The sequence below is a fragment of the Perca fluviatilis genome, chromosome 3, assembly GCF_010015445.1.
Source record: "Perca fluviatilis chromosome 3, GENO_Pfluv_1.0, whole genome shotgun sequence".
Classification (NCBI taxonomy): domain Eukaryota; kingdom Metazoa; phylum Chordata; class Actinopteri; order Perciformes; family Percidae; genus Perca; species Perca fluviatilis.
In genome coordinates, this window is record NC_053114.1 from 33,772,042 (window position 1) to 33,791,573 (window position 19,532).

General features: G+C 40.4%; 1 protein-coding gene across 10 annotated transcripts in view; it reads right to left on the bottom strand.

Annotated features, from left to right (window-relative positions):
• myo5aa (myosin VAa) overlaps positions 1–19,532 on the bottom strand; it is a 61,152-nt gene that overhangs the window by 26,899 nt on the left and 14,721 nt on the right. For 5 of the 10 annotated variants that reach the window (XM_039794321.1, XM_039794318.1, XM_039794320.1 and 2 more), the window contains exons 2-14: positions 18,915–19,025; positions 16,053–16,224; positions 14,763–14,907; positions 12,311–12,467; positions 10,374–10,517; positions 7,746–7,827; positions 6,314–6,421; positions 5,961–6,067; positions 5,182–5,447; positions 5,009–5,090; positions 4,754–4,894; positions 3,438–3,563; positions 1,558–1,644 (exon numbers count right to left, since the gene is read on the bottom strand). In XM_039794321.1, the coding sequence (XP_039650255.1) occupies positions 1,558–1,644; positions 3,438–3,563; positions 4,754–4,894; positions 5,009–5,090; positions 5,182–5,447; positions 5,961–6,067; positions 6,314–6,421; positions 7,746–7,827; positions 10,374–10,517; positions 12,311–12,467; positions 14,763–14,907; positions 16,053–16,224; positions 18,915–19,025 (1,728 nt within the window). The remainder of the gene's footprint in view (positions 1–1,557; positions 1,645–3,437; positions 3,564–4,753; positions 4,895–5,008; positions 5,091–5,181; positions 5,448–5,960; positions 6,068–6,313; positions 6,422–7,745; positions 7,828–10,373; positions 10,518–12,310; positions 12,468–14,762; positions 14,908–16,052; positions 16,225–18,914; positions 19,026–19,532) is intronic. The other 5 variants (XM_039794325.1, XM_039794319.1, XM_039794317.1 and 2 more) reach the window with 1 other exon arrangement.

Below are 19,532 nucleotides of genomic sequence, written 5' to 3' on the forward strand. Positions count from 1 at the left end.
TACCCTAACCTGAACAATCACAACTAAATGCCTAACCTTAACCCTTACCTTATTTTTTTTAACCCTTACCCTAACCTAACCCTAAAACCAAACAAGTTGTGGGGTCCAGCAGTTTGGCCCCACAAAGCTGTCGGGACCCCACAAGTATACTGTATTCCTGGTTTTTGGACCCCACAAATATAGTTTTACACACACACACACACACACACACACACACACACACACACACACACACACACACACACACACACACACACACACACACACACACACACACACACACACACACACACACACACACACACACACGATAAGCTTGGCAGGGAAGTAAAACCAAAGTTAAATAGACTAAATCTTATTAATAGCTCATTACTGTTTAATTCCAATTGTGTAAAGCTCACTGATTTTCATGGCAACAATCAGACTATACTGTGTGTGTGTGTGTGTGTGTGTGTGTGTGTATGTTAAGTGATTGTGTTAGAGGTTAGAGCAGACAGTATTTTAACCCTTACCCAAATCTGTTCTTGTTGAAGTCTATAAGAAAACAGTCGATGATCACTTCAAGCATTTTGAACAACGCACAACGTGTGTGTGTGTGTGTGTGTGTGTGTGTGTGTGTGTGTGTGTGTGTGTGTGTGTGTGTGTGCAACCAAAACATCAGTGAGGATTTAAAGGAAGACTAAAAAACACCCACCCCCACACGTAATGTTGATTTGGGCATTTAGGTTAATGGATCATGAGTATGTGTGTGCGACAGTGAATAATGGGTGCTTTTCCAGTTCAACAGCATTTTGTTCCAAAATTAACTAATTATTCTTCGAAAAACTGAAATAAACCCTTAAGAAATTATCGATTAAAAAAAAAGAAAACTTAATATGGGATGTCAAAAAAAGCTAATAAATGTTGCTGTAAAAGATTGTTTGTGTGCACAGTGTGCTGCTGCATAAGGGTGTGTTCATTTGTAGAATCAGATACATTATACATTTATAGTATATTACTACTGTTATTACATAACACTGCATTTATTTAGGCTCAGTCAGGCTTTTCTGCAAGTCATTAAATACATATTTGGACAAGCTAGGGAGGGTAATATGTAGCTAAATAAAGAATAATAACAATATATAAATATTATACTAATGAACCACAATCATATTTATCCTCTGTGAGGCATGTTAAGCCAATGACCCGATTTACTGTCTGTGTCTGTGTGTGTGTGTGTGTGTGTGTTCAGATTTGTCTGTTATGTGTAAATACCGTAAAACCTAAACCTCTCTGACCATAAATCTCCTGGATCGAGCATTTGTCATCACTTCTGGCATCAACACTACCTCCACATGACCAGAGGAGGGCGCTGCTTCCATGAGCCTTCAGGTTGGACTTCTGCTCAGTAAACAATCGTCTATTTTTCACACAAAGACCAGGTGCAGCACCAGCTCTCCATGAGGCCTCTAGGCTTTGATCTCAGTGGATGCTTCATAATGCTTTGAGTTGTACATGGATGTATTCAAATGGCTCCAGTATATACACATTTATGTAATGTGTGTCTGTACTCCTCACCTTGCTGGCCTTCAGCACATTTATCTGGTCTTCGTTCACTGTGTCCTTGTTCTTCTCCAGGAAACCTTCACACTGGTATTCCACCTGCTCGACAACAACAGAGCATAATACCTTTAAGGGACATTTCACTGGAAATTACAGTTAACCTACTCTCCCTTGCAGTTCAGTATTCATAATCACATCACTGCAGGTGTGTTAATACAAATAATCTGACCCAAAGAAGCATGTGTATTCACACTGTCCTAATGCTTAGGGTACAAAAAGGTAAATGTTTCATTGCCTTTTTCTCCTCCCAGAGTGCTTTTAGTGCTCCCCATGCAGCAAACAAAAGACACACACAACTTCAATTTCCCTTTAGTTTGGTTAGAGTGATAATAACTCAGTGCCAAAGAGAGGGAGAGACAGGGAAGGAGGAAAGAGAAAAGGAGTTAAAGAGAGAGCTACAGGCGGACCAGCGTTGTAAGAACACATCGGTTTACCTCCTGTTGGCAGGGAAGGGTTGTCATGATGAGGACAGAACCAAACATACATGGACAACACATGGAGACACAGTGACAAAAAGAAACAATGACATTAAAAGGAACGAAAACCCACAGTTCAAGTTCAAAATCATTTTGACCCCCACCAAAAACTATAACACACATCTACGATTCAAACTGAAAAGTAAATAAAAACCAGGCAGAAAAAAAACAGACTAATGATGAGGCTGAAATGGATGAACGTGATGGAATGAGGATTTCTTTCCAGAACACTTTGGGATGCATTTCCCCTGAGCTCCGAGCCTGCATGAAGTATAAAACATGTCTGTGGTTTGAAGACGGCCACACAGCGGAATTTTATCTGTTGTAATTTCAATCAAATTCCTGGACTGCAATGCATCATGGGAAAGCTCTGTATCAGGCATTTCTTGAGTGCCCTGTATTGATTAGACCTGCAAGCAGACGTCGGCATGAATGCGAGATTCCTGTGGGTCTCGCAAGTCCCAAGGCAGCTTTGAGCTTTGCAGGTACTCGGAGCTATTACAACGCTGGAATATTTAACTGCATACGCTTGAAATGAAGTTCCTGTTTTTGACAACCTGGGTTCTCTTTCAAATGCTAAGATCTGGGATTTAAGTGACACTGCTAAAAAAAAAGGTCTACTGTGGCAAGACACATGAGTGGTGAGACGATTGCATATTTTAAACAAACGCCCAAACTTATTTGGGAGAGAAAATGGAGGCAAACGGTAAAATGTAAACATTGATCATAGTTCTCCTGGGTTTGCATCAAATTGAGGTTGCCAGTGACAGCTGCAAGGCAAACAGTAAAGCCTTAACAGTAGCTCATGAACAGACATGATGCAACTGTCTTTAAATACAACATCAATCTTTGCACATGTTTGGTCAGAAGTATCTCCAAGGATCCCATTTTAATATCAGGGGACCTCATGGAAAAGCCTGTATTAGTCCTTGGCTCCGTTTATCTGTAACCTGATAGTGAGGATCTAAAAAAAATAACACGGCGTCATGCAGCACCTCATTACACAATTGGGAACCTATCAAACTAAACTGGATTACACTAGTCAAGCACACACACTCTAAAGAGTTCATTGCAGAACTGATTTCTTGTGTGAAAAAACAATAACAACATTATAACATCCATCCATCCATCCATAACATCCATCCTCCAGCCATCCTAAAAATAACTCCAGCACTGCAGCAGCCACTGCAGCCAATCTGTCCTTAAGTGTTGTTTGTTGAACTAAAAAAGGCCCCTGTCATGACACTACTTTTCTAGCAAAAAAATTGAATGTCAAACTTCCAAAATAATGAATTTAACTCTGCTCATATCATGACAAACACTATGGGAACATGTAGCAAACACGTCAGTCAAGCCCACCTTGTCAGCGAAATGTTGAATGATGAAGGCGCGGTTGGACATGCGTGGTTTTTCGAAGAGGGAGCAGGTCTTTAGGTGGGTGTTGTAGAGTTTCTGAGCCCACGAATCATCCGAACCTTTGGGCATCTGGTATAGAAAGGGAGAAGCGAAGTGGAAACCATCAGTAAGAAAACATGTATGTAACCTTTTGCTTAAAAATACATTGACAGACAAAGAACTGAACATTTCAAGTAATCTAAGAAAGCGTGTCTTTTTTTCTGGTTACACAGTGCGTGACAAAATCTTTACTCCTATTTCTTTGCCAAGAAGTCAAACCAAATGTCCATTTTGTGTTTGCGTTACTCTGCAATTATGTGAGCAATGTGGACCACCTCAAATGTCAACAGCTTGTAAAATGACCTTGCAGTGGAACCACAGAGAGATAAGTCAGCAGCATTGTTAGTGAACTGGCTGAGCTGTAAAAGTGTGTAGATGGTACTGATATGAGCACTGCCTTTACACTGGCTGTAACCTGAACATTAACTTGAATATTTAATATATATATTCAACCAAAGTTCAGCCCAACATTTCTATGAGTTGTGTGAAGTGTTAACAACAAAATAAAAAACATGCAATCCAACTCTGAATTGAATACAACTGAAAAAGCTTCAGTTTCTTTGCGTATGCTCGAACGTGGTCATTGTTTCATAGTGGGTTTCAGCGTTCCTGCAGGTGAACTATAAGTGTAGGTGTCGGAGACTCGGGTCTAGTGTGTGGTAGGAGGTACTGACAGGTTGACTGTCCAAAAAAAATAAAATAAAATAAAAGTAAAGCAGAATGTGGGTGTGAACGTGTGGATGGTTCTCAATGAGAGGTTTAGCCACAACCCACAAGCTTCTGATCAACATGCAGCACTTTACTTCTCCTGCTTGATTACATTTATGAGCAAGTTTTCATTCCACCAACAGTAACTCATAAGTCACCAAGTCTTATGTTATTGTACTGTATGTCCTTAGCTTGTGTGCCAATGCAGACTTTTGTTAAAAGACAGATCTAAGATTAGAAGATTTAGGATTACTCTTATTTTTTATATTTCTCTTTCAAAAGCAGGATAAAATGTGTTCTTTTGGACAGAGCTTTGAAACAAAATCAGCATAAACAGTAAGCTGCATCAAATAGTGACAAAGAAGTAAAATCTTCTGTCTGTTCTGTCTGTCATGTGCCGGAAACAATTCTCTCTGCATCCTAAGTGTATTTCAATAATGATGACTTACCAGAAAACTAAATGTAATACAAACTATTTAAAATATGATTTAGTAGGCTAGATAATAAAGTACCTTGCACTCCTCGTCTAACAGGTCCAGGATGCCCATCTTGGCTTCTATGAGGTTGATGCAGGGCTGATTGTCGTAGAAGTCAATCAGAGTCCAGGGGATCTGCTCCTTCATGTACTCCTCCTGCTCCAGCTTGAACACATGCTGCACACAAACACACGTGGGGATTTAGCTGTATACTTGCATCAAACAAGTAATACTATTTCACATCAGTACATTACAAAGTGCAATCCAACAGGTAAAACACATGCTGCCCACCATGTTGAACTGCTGCTGGAGTTTCTCATTAGCGTAGTTGATACAGAACTGCTCAAAGCTGTTGATCTCAAACGTCTCAAACCTTGAGAGGAAGAACAGAGGAGTCATGGCGCTTGTACACTGCTGAGGAAAGGCAGTGCAATTTACTGTATTTAGCCATGATGCAGACGTACCCGTAGATGTCCAGGACCCCGATAAAGGAGTGCTGTTTGATATTGGTGATTAGGGCTTTGTTAACATGCTCCACAATCCAGTTGAAGAGCTTGGCGTAGATATGTTTGGCAAGCGCGTCACGGGCGTTGGTGGCCTGCAGGCGGGGGAGGGTCTTGATATAGGTCTCTGTGGCCGTCTTCAGCTTCCTGTGGCACAGCCACTGAGACATGTCCTGGTAGGTCACGCCTACCAACTCGCAGAACGCCGTCAGGTGGCGATTGTTGGGCTACAGAGAAAAGAGGAGATTTTAATCCTTACCAGGAGACACCCACCAATATGTCAGCTAAGAAAAGGTGGATTCCCTTATTTGGACTTTGGAAAAAAAAAATTTAATTCTTGAATTATAATATTTTGTGTTCAACAACCCAGTGACACAGTCTCCCCCTCACAAGATGGAGGTTGATGCTATAAGTAAACAAGTGGTGCAAATAAGCAGCACTGACTTATTCTCTTGATATTTCGGTGCTCTAACTGGCCCAACACAATATTTATTTTTAGATTTTGGTCAGATACAGGCATATATATATATATATATATATATATATATATATATATATATATATATATATATATATATATATATATATATATATATATATATATATACACACATACATACATATATATATATATATATATATATATATCTCACATAACTACAGATATAAAGTTGTGAATATCATGCAATCTGTTTCAACTTGTCTGACAATTAGGACTGGAGTATAAATATTATCCTCACAGGAATGAGGCTGCTGTCTGAGTCTTTGTCCTTTATCTCCACGTTTCCCAGATGAAGAATAGCAGCCAAAACCTGGAACAATCCCATCTGATAGGACTCATTAATACCTGCAGGGGAAAACACACACACAACCACACACACACACACACACACACACACACACACACACACACACACACACACACACACACACACACACACACACACACACACACACACACACACACACACACACACACACACACACACACACACACACACACACACACACACACACACACACACACACATGTAATTTTTCCCGACACATTTGAATGTGCATTTCTTTTTGTATCTGAGGGTGTGCAGGTTACCGAGCAATGTAAAGGCATTGCGAGTTGTGGACAGCTCCTTGGTGTCGTCCACACCGTGGATGACGGGGCTGCGGCCCTGCCTGGTGTACAAAAAGTCGTTTGCACTGCCTGGGTGGAGAAACAGAGAGGGTGAATAAATTAAGAAAACATGCAGTATGTGCAGTTTTACCTTGTAAATTTGGGTACATATGTTCTATTACAGCATCCCCCTTTATCATGCAGAGCTGCATTGGAAATGTACATGTACCGGATTTAAAAGTTACATTTATTTTAGAAAGCATTTAGTTTATAATCAGCTAGGAGGCGCTGTCTGTTAAAATCATACATTGTGACATCAGTGCACCATAGCACAATTTTGCAGATGGTTCAGATTTATTAGAAAAAAGTTAAATCAAGAACACTTTTGTTTAAGAATGAGGTTAGCTCAACTTTCCCACAATCAGTTTCTTTATACACCCTTTACACTGAATTAAGGCATAGCCTGTTGCCTGGCAATGAGAGGCACTGACACGACTGTGACAACCACTCCATTTACTGAGCCAGAAAATCAGCAAAAAAAAAAAAAAAAAGAGGTTTTTTTTTTTTTTTTTTTTTTACTGAGCCAGGAAGAAAGCAGAAAAAAAAAAAAAAGGAGGTTTGTGTGGGGGGGGTGTGCAGTGTGTGTGTGTGTGCATGCGTGTGAGACAGACTGCGAATGCCAACTAAGTGGCTGTAAATGGCAGTGCCAGTGTGTGTGTGTGTGTGTGTGTGTGTGTGTGTGTGTGTGTGTGTGTGTGTGTGTGTGTGTGTCCATGACTGGGATGAGCAGGTGCAGGCCCACAGTGGGAGCACTCTGTGTGAGGGCCTGTTAAGCCACAGAGTCAATGAGTTTGATACATTGAAACTGATATAAAATCTGATATGTGGCAGTGCTCTTTGTTTTGGAAATGTGGAGGAGATAAATATTTTTTTATATGTAGATTGTATTCTGGGCTGGATGTTGGAGTTAAAATCAGTTCTTATTTACTGCAGATTAAACTTTTAATTATTTTTTGTTTGGCTGAGCCAATGATGGATTTTCCGGGTTTTCAGTTTTCCTGGTGTTTTGAACCAGAGCAGCTAAAAACAATGCTCTAACAATAACTTACTCTGTGTTCACTACTGATTCTGAATTGCTATCGCAAATGTAAGTGCTCTAGGTTAGATAATATATACAGTACAGTATGTGTCTGAGTGCTGCAGCTCACTGAAAGATGAAAATTACGAGTTCCTTCCAATGCAAGAAAGTGAGCAGATTTCAAGCTACTGTTTTTGTAATTGCTTACGGTGTAACTATCCAGTTAAGCCAGTCACATTCAACTGTGCAGCTCGTGTATTTGTGTTTGTCTGTGTGTGTGTGTGTGTGTGTGTGTGTGTGTGTGTGTGTGTGTGTGTGTGTATGCATGAGTCTTACTCAGCTTCAGAGTCTTGAACTCAGGCAGATGGGATGATGCACAGAGCTGATAGAAAATATGATAATTCCTTTCCTCGTCCGCCTGGAAGAAAGCATGAAGATCGTATGTGAGGGAAATACTACATGAACACCTATAGAATGCTCAATTTATTCAAATACATCACATGAAGAATTATATTGATCTAAACTTTTATTGACCTTGTTCATGCAGGCATTGTCTGCGTCGATGTATAAACATGTGAAAGGTGGAAAAAAACTGTTACCTGTGTCCTACATTGGTGATCACACACACACACACACACACACACACACACACACACACACACACACACACACACACACACACACACACACACACACACACACACACACACACACACACACACACCACACACACACACACACACACACACACACACACACACACACACACACACACACACACACACACACACACACACACACGTGAGGGAGTCAAGTATGTGAAAAATTTGAGGAGGAAAGTGATCATGTTTTCTGCCAACATCCTCATTCCCCAACAGTGCTGCAAGGTGTTTGTGCGTGTGCGTGTGCGTGTTAAGTTAAAATATTCTTCCATATCTAGACACGGTCCTACTGGCTCCACCAGTGAGCAAACACACCCACTGAATTTACAATAAAGTTGTATGAGTGAAAAAGCAAGTAAACTTTATATAAATAAATAAAACTTGAAGACAAATTATCAAATATAAAGTTATAAGATCACAAAAAAAACTAGTTTTAAACTTTTATGCTTGTTAAACAAGTGCACTGATTTGGCCTCTCTGAGACTTTGGCAAGTAAGGAGAGAGGGAAACAGATATCTAAAGAAAGATTTAGACAAGAAATGGACACAAATGAAATCATAGCTTGGGCAAGAATGTCTTTCACAATGGAGAGAGAGAAACAGGGGGAGAGGAAAGAAGTGCTACACTGTAACCCGGCGTGACGGATGGATTGTATACTTCGTTGCCTCCTACTTGTCTTTGTTGAGAAGGAAGTTATTGCCGCAAACTTCTTCTGCACTAAAGTACACCATGGCCTAACTGACATTCAGTGTTGGTTGACTTCTACTGGTGGACTGACTGCTTGTGTGTGTTTATGTATGGTTGACTGCACATTTTCATACTAAGTATAGAAAGAGCACTGAAATATTCAAACGTGAGAACATTTTGACCAGGGTTAGCATTATTGTTGAATTGTAAAATAATAAAGGGTCTGTAGGGTTTCACACAGAGGTTTAACACATAGGACACCCTAACAGTTAGTCAGAGCTGATGCCTTTTGAATGAGAGGTAAAACATCCAATTATATTGAAACATTAATTTTGGCAGTTTTTTTTGCCTTTATTTGATAATGACAGTAGAGTCCGAGATAAGGAATGCAGGAGAAAGAGGGGGGGTATGACATGCAACAAAAAGGTCCCCAGCTGGAATCAGGTCCAGGGGCCCAGGGCTGTTGCATTTATATGGTATGTGTTGATACTTCACCATATGACACAAGGCAAAGTATTTGCTGTTTGTGTGTATATGCATGTGTGCGTACAGTGTGCAGCAACACATGAGTCATGTGTAAGCCAATGGAGGCCAATTAACAACTGAGTCATGGTTCCAGTGGGCTTGTCGCTGTATGTTTAGGTGCGTGTGTTGTAATTTACAATTACAAATTTGGGAGACAGTCTACCTTTTTATTGTTACATTTTAAGGGTGGAGTGCCAAACACACATAGCAACAATAAACATCATACAAATAAAATGTTACTACAATTTAAAAGGTAGTTTTATTGTAATGTTTGAAGCTGTTATCAGTTTCCAGATAAAAATTATTCCAGATAGGCTTTTCCCAGTCATTTTCAACTAGGCAGTAAGCTGTAACTCTCAGATTTTGGCCATATGATCATTTTGATGCCAGCCAACAAACTCTAAATGTGTTAAATTATGGCTGTAGCACATGGTGTAACATTACTGCTGACAGGCTTTGAGGACTCATAGCAAAAACACCTTTTTTGTCACAGAAACAAGCTAAAGTAGTGTAGTCATGACAAATGCTATAACAAATCACAGATGCTACTTCAGGAAATTCTCTTTTGCCTGTAACCTTGCAAAGACACCGGAGTGTAAGGTCAGCTAAAGAACTGCAAAGTGCAGAACAACAGGACCCTTTAGCAGGAACAAAATTTGCCATCAGGAATCCAGTTAAAAATGACTGAAGGACACATCAGTGCCACCGGGACTTTAGGCTGTGCTTAAAAAAAGACTGACATGAACTGAAGCTTAACAAAAATATAAAGAATATATAAGAAATGTAAAATTGTACAAAAGTCAACTTTGTGCATGGATCTGTGACGGCTGAGGCCGCAATGAGTGCAAGTCAATTAAATATCCACACAAAGGGGGGCGCCTGGGTGGCTCACCTGGTGGAGCGTGCGCCCCATGTACAGAGGCTCGGTCCTCACCGCAGCAGCCAGGGGTTCGGTTCCGGCATGCGACCCTTTGCTGCATGTCATTCCCCCTCTCTCTCCCCCCTTTCAAAAAGCTAAGCTGTCCTGTCAAATAAAGGCCTAAAAATGGCACAAAAAAAATTTAACTTGAGTGTGCGTTTGTGCGCTCACCTGAAACACCACTCGTGATTTCTCCAACAGATACGTTCTCATGTTGGCACCAATGATACGGTAGCGGGTGTCGAAGCCGATCTCGATGTATTTCCCAAAGCGACTGCTGTTGTCATTTCGGGTGGTCTTTGCATTTCCAATTGCCTGAGAGACAGGTGAAAAACAAAATGCAAAAACAGATACAACTTATTATGTTGATAAATGTTTCAATTTAATTAAGGCAGATGGTGCAGCAGTACATTTCTATTTTAACGCCATTTGACTTTAAATCTAGTATGCAGTAGCTCCAATTGTCCCGGGATACCACAACAGCAGAGTGAAAATCAATTTTTCCTAAGGTTACTGATACTCTGGTGAAGCAGAAAGTACAAGGAGGCAACAAAGTACCGGTTATTACAGTGAAAATATTCGGGGCGAATATGGCTCTCGAGCATTTTTGGGAAATACGCTTATTCACTTGCAGAGAGTTAGATCTTAGATCTTCAGATTGACACCACTCTCATGTCTGTGCAGAAAATATGAAGCTAACGCCAGCAGGTGGTTAGCTTTGCTTAGCACAAAGACTGGAAACAGGGGGAAACAGCTAGCCTGGCTCTTTACTATACAACTGATCCTAAAACTAGTACGGCAGAACCTTGAATACTGTGTTCAAAAACCTGAATCCCTGCTGAGCTTCTATACATGAGAAAATAAATCAACTGAAGTCAGCAGCCTTAGGTCAATATACTGGATTGATCAATGACCCTACAAGGAATTGTCAGGCGGGGCTACATACAAACACAAACACATCCCAGCTATACAACCAGCCGGCTTGAAGCGAGTTAAGTCGTGTGCGAGCACAGAGGGTTCTTGCTGAGTTAAGGCCAAACACACAGTCTTTCACTGCAGACAAGGAGTCTTTCAGCAGAGCAGGTATTCCAATCTCTGCCTGCATCAGGCAAACACGTATTAACACCACACACAAACACTCTCCCTCTCTCACGCACGCAGGTTTTGTAATATCGAAAAGGCTGATGTAACCATCTACTCTGCATCCAGGGTTAGAGGCTGAAGTGACATCATCACTGTGATGAAAGAAAGCTTTCTATTCATTCTGTCAGCTTGTCTCCGATTGGCTCGAGGTGAAAGTGATGGCTGTGAGGACGAGAGGGATGTTAGTAGAGCGGTTGGAAAGGAACGGACAGATAGGGGGATGTCAGGAGGTAGAGGAGGGGTGACATATGGGCACAGGGGAGCTCTCCAACCCCCTCCTGTCCTTATAACTCTACAGGAAGAGATACAAAACACACACACACACACACACACACACACACACACACACACACACACACACACACACACACACACACACACACACACACACACACACACACACACACACACACACACACACACACACACACACACACACACACACACACACACACAGTTAAGAATAAGAACTGTGTTATCACAGCAGAGAGCAGAGGCACTGAAGGGAAGGGAGTAAGTAAAAGCCAGTGGAGAAGAGCGAAATAAGAGAGGAGTAGGACAAACAGAATGACATTCATCCATTATCATCCATAAATCAGCTAAGCTTCTGAACATCCTAACTGGGCAACGGAAACAAGCTTCTATACACAAACTGCCAGGAAAAATGACCCAGGACCCTCACTTTGAAGATAAATTCACAGCTATGGAACAGAGCTTTTTCCAGTCCTTCACACCCACAACACAAGTGTTTTGACCTGTAATTTACTATTCTTTTTAGTACACAGGTTGCACAGGGTTGCATTAAGTGATTTCACAGATTCAGAGAGTGGAAAAATCTATGATACCTAGATAGTGATTCTGCATCTAATGAGTTAGAAAAACAATGCTCACAAAAGGTTTAAGATTTTAAGATAAAACTGGAAGTAATCTAAGGTATTTCTCAACAGGCAGCCTGCAGTTCTCACCTCCATGATGGGGTTGGAAGCCAAGACTTTCTGCTCTACATTGGCCTCGCTGGTGGAGCCGCTGACCGTAGCAAAGTATCTCATGGCGTATTTGGCTGATACCGTCTTTCCGGCTCCGGACTCCCCACTCACAATGATCGACTGGTTCCTCTCATCCCTGATACATTGAACAACAACAGAAGCATAAGGAAACTGTACACGTGTATCACATTTTAGTGTACTTCTGAAGGACTGAGGCCCTCTGGAAAATGTGCCAGTCGAGAGAAGCTAAGTATTGGCTCTGACTGGCATAAGGGTGTTTTTAAATGTTACTTTAGTCAATGATGTTGAAGATAGGGCTAGAGGTTAAGGTTGATGATGTGTACTGATCCTGTGAAGTTTAATAATTAGAGTGTGACACAAACAATGCCAGAGTTTGGACTTGGGCTGATAGACGCTAGTGTCAGATGCTATCATCAACAAACATTTTCAGTGCCTGCAGGCAGAGCAGGTGTTAACACACCTTACTGAGGCCACCCAGTGGCTGGCATTTCCCCCCCCCTATGGCTTCTATTGCATCCCTAACCTTTTGAGAAGTTAGGATATTTGCTTGAATTTCATCTTTCATTCTTTAATTTCTTTGTCTTATACCCTAAAGTTTTTGGGAGGTTTTTCTTTGCCTTCCTGTGTCAGGGGCTGTTGCTGTTGTGGGCATGTGAAGCCTATTGACAGACTGTAGGTCAAACTGGGCTATACAAATAAACTTAACTAGTGTTTCACAACAACTTGAGCCAGTGGTGTCATGCACTCCCTGACTCCCACTGGCTGGAACCCAAACACAGACTGATTCAAATTATTCATCTCAGTATAGAAAATGTGACTAATTGCATACTTTGAAACTTATTGATAAATACACAGTTGTATAATGTAAAAAAGATGTGCTTCATTATTACCCCCATTCTAGTCAATTTACACAGGCTCCTGTTAGATTTGGATTTCACACTTTTATGGATAACTTTTATAACACTAAACTCAGTGACTCAGTATATTGATCATATTCATCTTTGGATGTCAAAGAACGTTTTGCAATTAAACAAAGACAAAACAGAAATATACATCTTTGGTGCAAAGGCTCAGAGACAGATCATCTCAGATCTCTGTCTCTGGAGAGCAAATGTGAAGCTAGAAATCTGAGTGTTATCATAGACAGTGATCTAAATCTCAAGAGCAATATTAATCATCTCACAAGATCAGCCTTCTACCATCTAAACATACTAACGGGCTTTCTATCAAAATCAGACTGAGAAATGAATCCATGCATTTATAACAAGCAGTCTAGACTACTGTAATGGTAAATTCACCAGCATTCCAAAATCAGATGGGCAGCAACTACAGTTAATAAAAAATGTGGCTGCTCTAACTGGAACTAAAAAGTATGACCACAAGCTCACACCTGTTCTATTGATTATAAAACTCTGCTACTTGTATACAGAGTTCTAAATGGCCTTGCACCTCAGTATATAAACAGTATGCTAATTACACACAAACCAACAAGAACCCATAGGTCCAAAGGCAGAGGTCTTTTAACCATCCCTCGTTCTATTTCTAAAGCAGGAGAGGCCGAGGACCTGAGAGAGCGCCACACACACTAGACACTGTTTTAAAGCGGGTTCTCTAACTTCTTAGTGTGTGTGTGTGTGTGTGTGTGTGAACATGTGTCTTGTATATCTTGGCATTTGTATACTCTGCACTGATTCTGTTTGCACTGACTTTTTTTTTTATTATTATGCCATTTTTATGTAAAGCACATTGTGTTGCATTTTATTATGTATGAAATGTGCTATATAAATAAAGTTGACTTAAACGTCCATGGTCTTAAACATTTCATTGATTTACTGATCCCTTATGAGCCCTGCTGGGGCTTCGCTGGTTTTGGCTGGTGACAAAAGGTGACCGGGCCTTTGCAGTTAAAGCCCCCAGACTTTGAAACTATCTTCCCACTGAGATTCAACAGGCTACATCTGTAACGTCTTATAATTGTGAAGCCCAACACTGCATGTAAAGTCCTTGCACATGGAGATATGCAACTGTATGCCAACAGTGCTACGTCACACTGGACATACTGAGAGGGTTATGCTGACTACTGCCAGCCTCAACTAAAACTGCCCTGCATTAGTGAAGGAAGCAAGGAGGGAGATCTGAGTGAACTTGCTATACAATAGCGTTAGTATACATGTGTATGTTAATGACATAAACAACCAGAGGGGGTCTAAAGAGAAAAGCAGTGTGTGTGTGTGATTTAAAGAGCAAGGAAGCGAGAGAGGGTGAGACCACCACGAGCCTATTTCTGGCTCAGCTTTGACCTACAAAACCAGAAGAGAGAGGGAGGGCTGAGCGACAAGGAGACTAGAACCAAGGCTACTCAGGTAACACACACACACACACACACACAAACAAACACACACACACACACCTTGCCATCTGTTTGTAAGCCTCCTCTGCCACAGCGAAGATATGGGGGTCCATGTCTCCCATGTTCTGGCCGCTGTAGGCATTGATGATGTCTGTCCCGTAGATTCCCAGCGTCTCATACGGGTTGATGGCCACCAGAACGATTCCTACAGAACACAGAAGGAAAGTATGACAACAGGTGACACACTGAGATGCTTCTTTCAAAAATGAGAGGTTGAGAATTGTAATTCATATACAGCATATTGTCCATTACCTATTGTTCATTACCAACATTGAAGGTGTTGGGGTCCCCACTGTTCTCAATAAATTAGATAGAAAATAAAAAGGGATGTTGTGGGGCGGCCTCTAGCTCACTCAGAAAGAGCGTTTGCCCCATGTTGGCTGAGTCCTGCAGCAGCGCGGGTACGAATCCGACCTGCTGCCCTTTGCTGCGTGTCATCCCCCATCTCTCTCCCCCTTTCATGTCTATCCACTGTCACTACTTAATAAAAAGGGAAAAGCCCCAAAAAAATGATCTTTAAAAAAAAGAAAAAAAGGGATGTTGTATATTACATGTGCATATGGCTTACATACAATGTGTCACATTTTACATGTGTAGCAAAAACAAAACTTTAAAATATAGCGCAAGTGGTGATTTGAGGGTATAAAAAATTAAATGACCATTTGACTGAAAAAAAAACCTAAAGATAACTAACTAAAACCCATGTCATACTGAGTATTTATGCTCTTGAATGAAGACTAGCTGCAAACAACACTTGACTATACAATAGTACTGAATATAATATAATCATTTAAATATATTTATAGCTAATAAGGGACAATTAGTGTAAACACAATAAACAATGCTTGAATTGTAGTATAAATGCAATAGAGGTAATTGAAGGTCACAGACATCAAGGCAGTACTTAACTAATAAACCGTATATAATCATCCACTTTGAAACATTCAGCTGACTAGCATGCCATAATAAGTGCAAAAAGATGAATGGGGTTTCTATTGTTTTCAGTGACTGAGCTGAGGAAATCGATGACACTGTACAACTGTAGTGGAAAAACTTAATTTTACAGATAGATTGTAAAGCGTTTTCATGTTGTTTGATCACACAGGCGTAGCACGTACAGGCAGGTTAAAAGGAAGAGGACTAGCTCTCCTCACTATATGCTTCACCTCTTTACTCAAAGCTACATCACTAGTTTTATTCTTTACATTACCATTCCTTAGATGTTTGTTGTTTGGAATTTGTGAGTAGATTTATACCAAAGCACTGACAACACACAGAAGTGCCACCTACCGCAGTAAGTGTAGATGAGCTTGGAGTCGATGAAGCGGACTTTGAGGTTGTGCAGCACGGCCGGCTCGTGGAGGTAGCTGAGTGCTGTGAGGTCATTCTCGCCCACCAAGATGTCGGGGTTTCGCAGGTAAGGCAGGTTCTTCGTCTTGGGGTCCAGCTTGTGCTCAATGCTCTGAAGATGACCAGGAGAACAGGAGAGTTATAACCGAGATACATTTAAAACAAAAGATGTTGGATGAGGAGTGCAAATACGACTGTGAACTGTGATTGTATTACTTATTGTACATATTAAGATAATACCCTTATCCAGCAGCAACATATCATGGTTAGTACCCGGGTCTTCAACAGACCATAGATCAACAGGTAAACTCACATGAAAACCTACTCAATCCAAGGGCTGAGACTAAACTATGTTTGAGATGTCCTGATTTATGATTTTTACCAACACCTGCTAAGTAAGTACTAATAAAGTAAGTAATGTATTCATTTTGAGAAATTACAGTAGTATTGTACAGTATATATATAGAATTTGTGTTGATTTTATCAAAACAAGGATCAATCATGCAATACTATGCAAACAGACTGCTTTCTATGTTTATAATGATGATGATGATGATGATGATGATGATGATGATGATGATGATGATGATGATGATGATGATGATGATGATGATGATGATGATGATGATGATGATGATGATGATGATGAGAGAGAAACATGCCTTTTTATATTGCTAAAACATTAGCCTAAATGAAGTCCAAAATCCATTCAGAGCGTTCTTCTGGAATCTCCTTTACATGTTTAGTTGTTGCAGGGTTTCTGGTCTGGCTGCCTGTGGCTGACTAACAGTGGAGTGCCCATTGTTTAATCAAAGACAGATGTCCACTCCCATTAAAATTACTCTTACAGTATTTCATGCATATGTTCTCAAAAATGTCATGAGACAGGCTACTGATTTGGCATGGCTATGAAGCAAAACCACCAGTCGTTTAAAGCTGTGTTGTATTAGTTGGGTTTCTGGCTTGGTTCCCCTCACGCTGTGTGGAAACATTTTATATTTTTTTATATGCCTATTAAATGGATCTTTTTCTCTTGCTGATGCGGGTTTAATAAGTATGGTTGATTCTGTTACTGGAAGTCTTTTAGCAGACATCAGGAATGAATTCAATAATCGGATCGCTTGAATGACTAATTAGGTGTCGTAGATCATCTTCAACAGCAGCTATCTACTAAAACAGAGAGAACTCAGAGGCTGCACAATCATCTAAATGTGTTATTTTTATTAGTGCTGTCAAACGATTAAAATATTTAATCGCGATTAATCGCATTAATGTCATAGTTAACACGCAATTAAATCACACATTTTTATCCATTCTAAATGTCCCTTGATTTCTTTTTGTCCCATTATTTTTCTCATTTTAATGCTCTTATCAACATGGAAAAGTGGATCGGCTTGCTTTGTGCAAATGTTTTTTTTTTTATTGAAAACAACATTGGCATATACTGTAGTGTTCAATTTCACACTAACATTCTCACTTGGACCCATTTAGCTATGGCTGCAGTAAGTTTGTTCTTAGTTGTGGTATCCATGTGCTTCTGTCTGAAGTCATCCATTGTCGCCTGGCTTTGACGAGGGGGCGGAGAATTCGCATCAGCTGTGTGCTTGGCCATCAAGCCAATTCAGACTGGACGTGCTGCGATGATAGCTCAGTTCACAACGACAAAACACTCTGATCACTTTGGTCTCGTCAATGGAACCATTTGGCAACTTTTTAAAAGTAAACTTTCCATTCAGAATCTTATTGGCATCCATTTCGGTGTCTCGCGCTCGCCATCCGCTCAAAACGTAACGTTAGCCTGCCACTCTTTGGCCGGCTCGCAAGCCCCAACAAGTGTGTGCTGCATGCCTGTTGTTTTGTTGTAGTTTTTCTAATGTTACTGGTTGTTGCAACAACATGTGAAAAAAAACTACGAAGTTTGCTAGGCCAAAAAGAATGTTAATCTCACGATAAAAAAAAATTGACGCCGTTAAAATGGGTTTGTTTTAACGCCGTTAATAACGCGTTTAACTGACAGCACTAATTTTTATTTATTTATTTATATTTATGAATTGAAATTATTTAGAATTTTAATCTGTACATGAATCAGCAGCACAATCCACAATGAGAGTCATGGCTGCATCAGTCCATAAAAAAAAAAACTGCAAAAACTTGTATCAATGCCTTATTTCATTATTCAAAGAAATCATTTTATTGCGGCAGTTGGAATTTTTCCCTGTCCTCTTTGAAAAATTGATGTTGAAAACTGTTGATGCTGTAGGCCTACTGATACGTGTCATATTTAGCTACACAAATAACCTTGATGACTTAAAACATAAAAAATAATCCTGTTTTCCCCTGTGCTCATGTCTTAACTTTCCATCCAATGTCATTGAAAACTGTTGACAAGTTTTGAATTAAACAGCCAGGACCAGAAACATATAGTAACCAAGTCTATGGTGCAAGCTACATTTACATATGTGATTAAATCATAAAGAGAAATATGGCAAATGGTCTTGCCAGTAGCATGCTTTCATTAACAAGAGTAGTGTGTGTATTCTAAACTGAGGAATTAAATGTACTGATTTGAAATGCTCCTTGGGGTATCTTTGCAAGCAGGTCTCATTTGTGGAAAGTGCTAATGGTAAAACCAATAACCACTAATGAGACCCAGCACTTTGAAGTGTCTTTGAAGCAGAGAGAGAGAGAGAGAGAGAGAGAGAGAGAGAGAGAGAGAGAGAGAGAGCGCAACAAAAAGAGCTGAGAAGAGGAAAAAAATAAAGAGAGACTGATTTCTCTGCATTCTACACCATTCATCCTCACCGTTCCATCCTCCAGCATGAGCTGCAGGGAGGCGTCGCCATTTTTGAAGTCCTTTGTCAGCTCAGCAGACTTCCACACCTCCTCTGCATCGGGGATCCACACCCGAGCACGCTGAGGGAGAAAATGAAGAAAGGTAAATAAAGACGTGTCATAACATTTAAGGGATTCCAAATTATACCAAGAGCCAGGGTTGCTGACATTTTACATTACCATCCAAAGCCCAGCTTTTTTCAAGAATTTGATGCCTTCTTTAAATTTTGATTCAGTATATATATATATGCAGCTGACAGCTTTCTCATATCTCGGTTTATCATGGATTGGGTTCCAGCGGGATATCTGGAGCCGTGGTGTCTTTTCGCCGAGACTTGGCTGGATCCTAAAGTGCCGGTGCCATTCAACCGGGTCACTCTTTTTTTTGTGTGCTGATCTGATGGCCACATTCAGCTTTAGGATGAATCATGCACAAGTTGAAAGAGCTGATGGGAATTAATTTCACTGTATTGTACCTCGTACGATTTCATGTGACGAATAAAACGATTGATTGATATATGACTAAATCTGGTTTTTCAAATAGGCTGAAGTTGTTATTATTATTTGGAGATACTTATACAAGTTTGC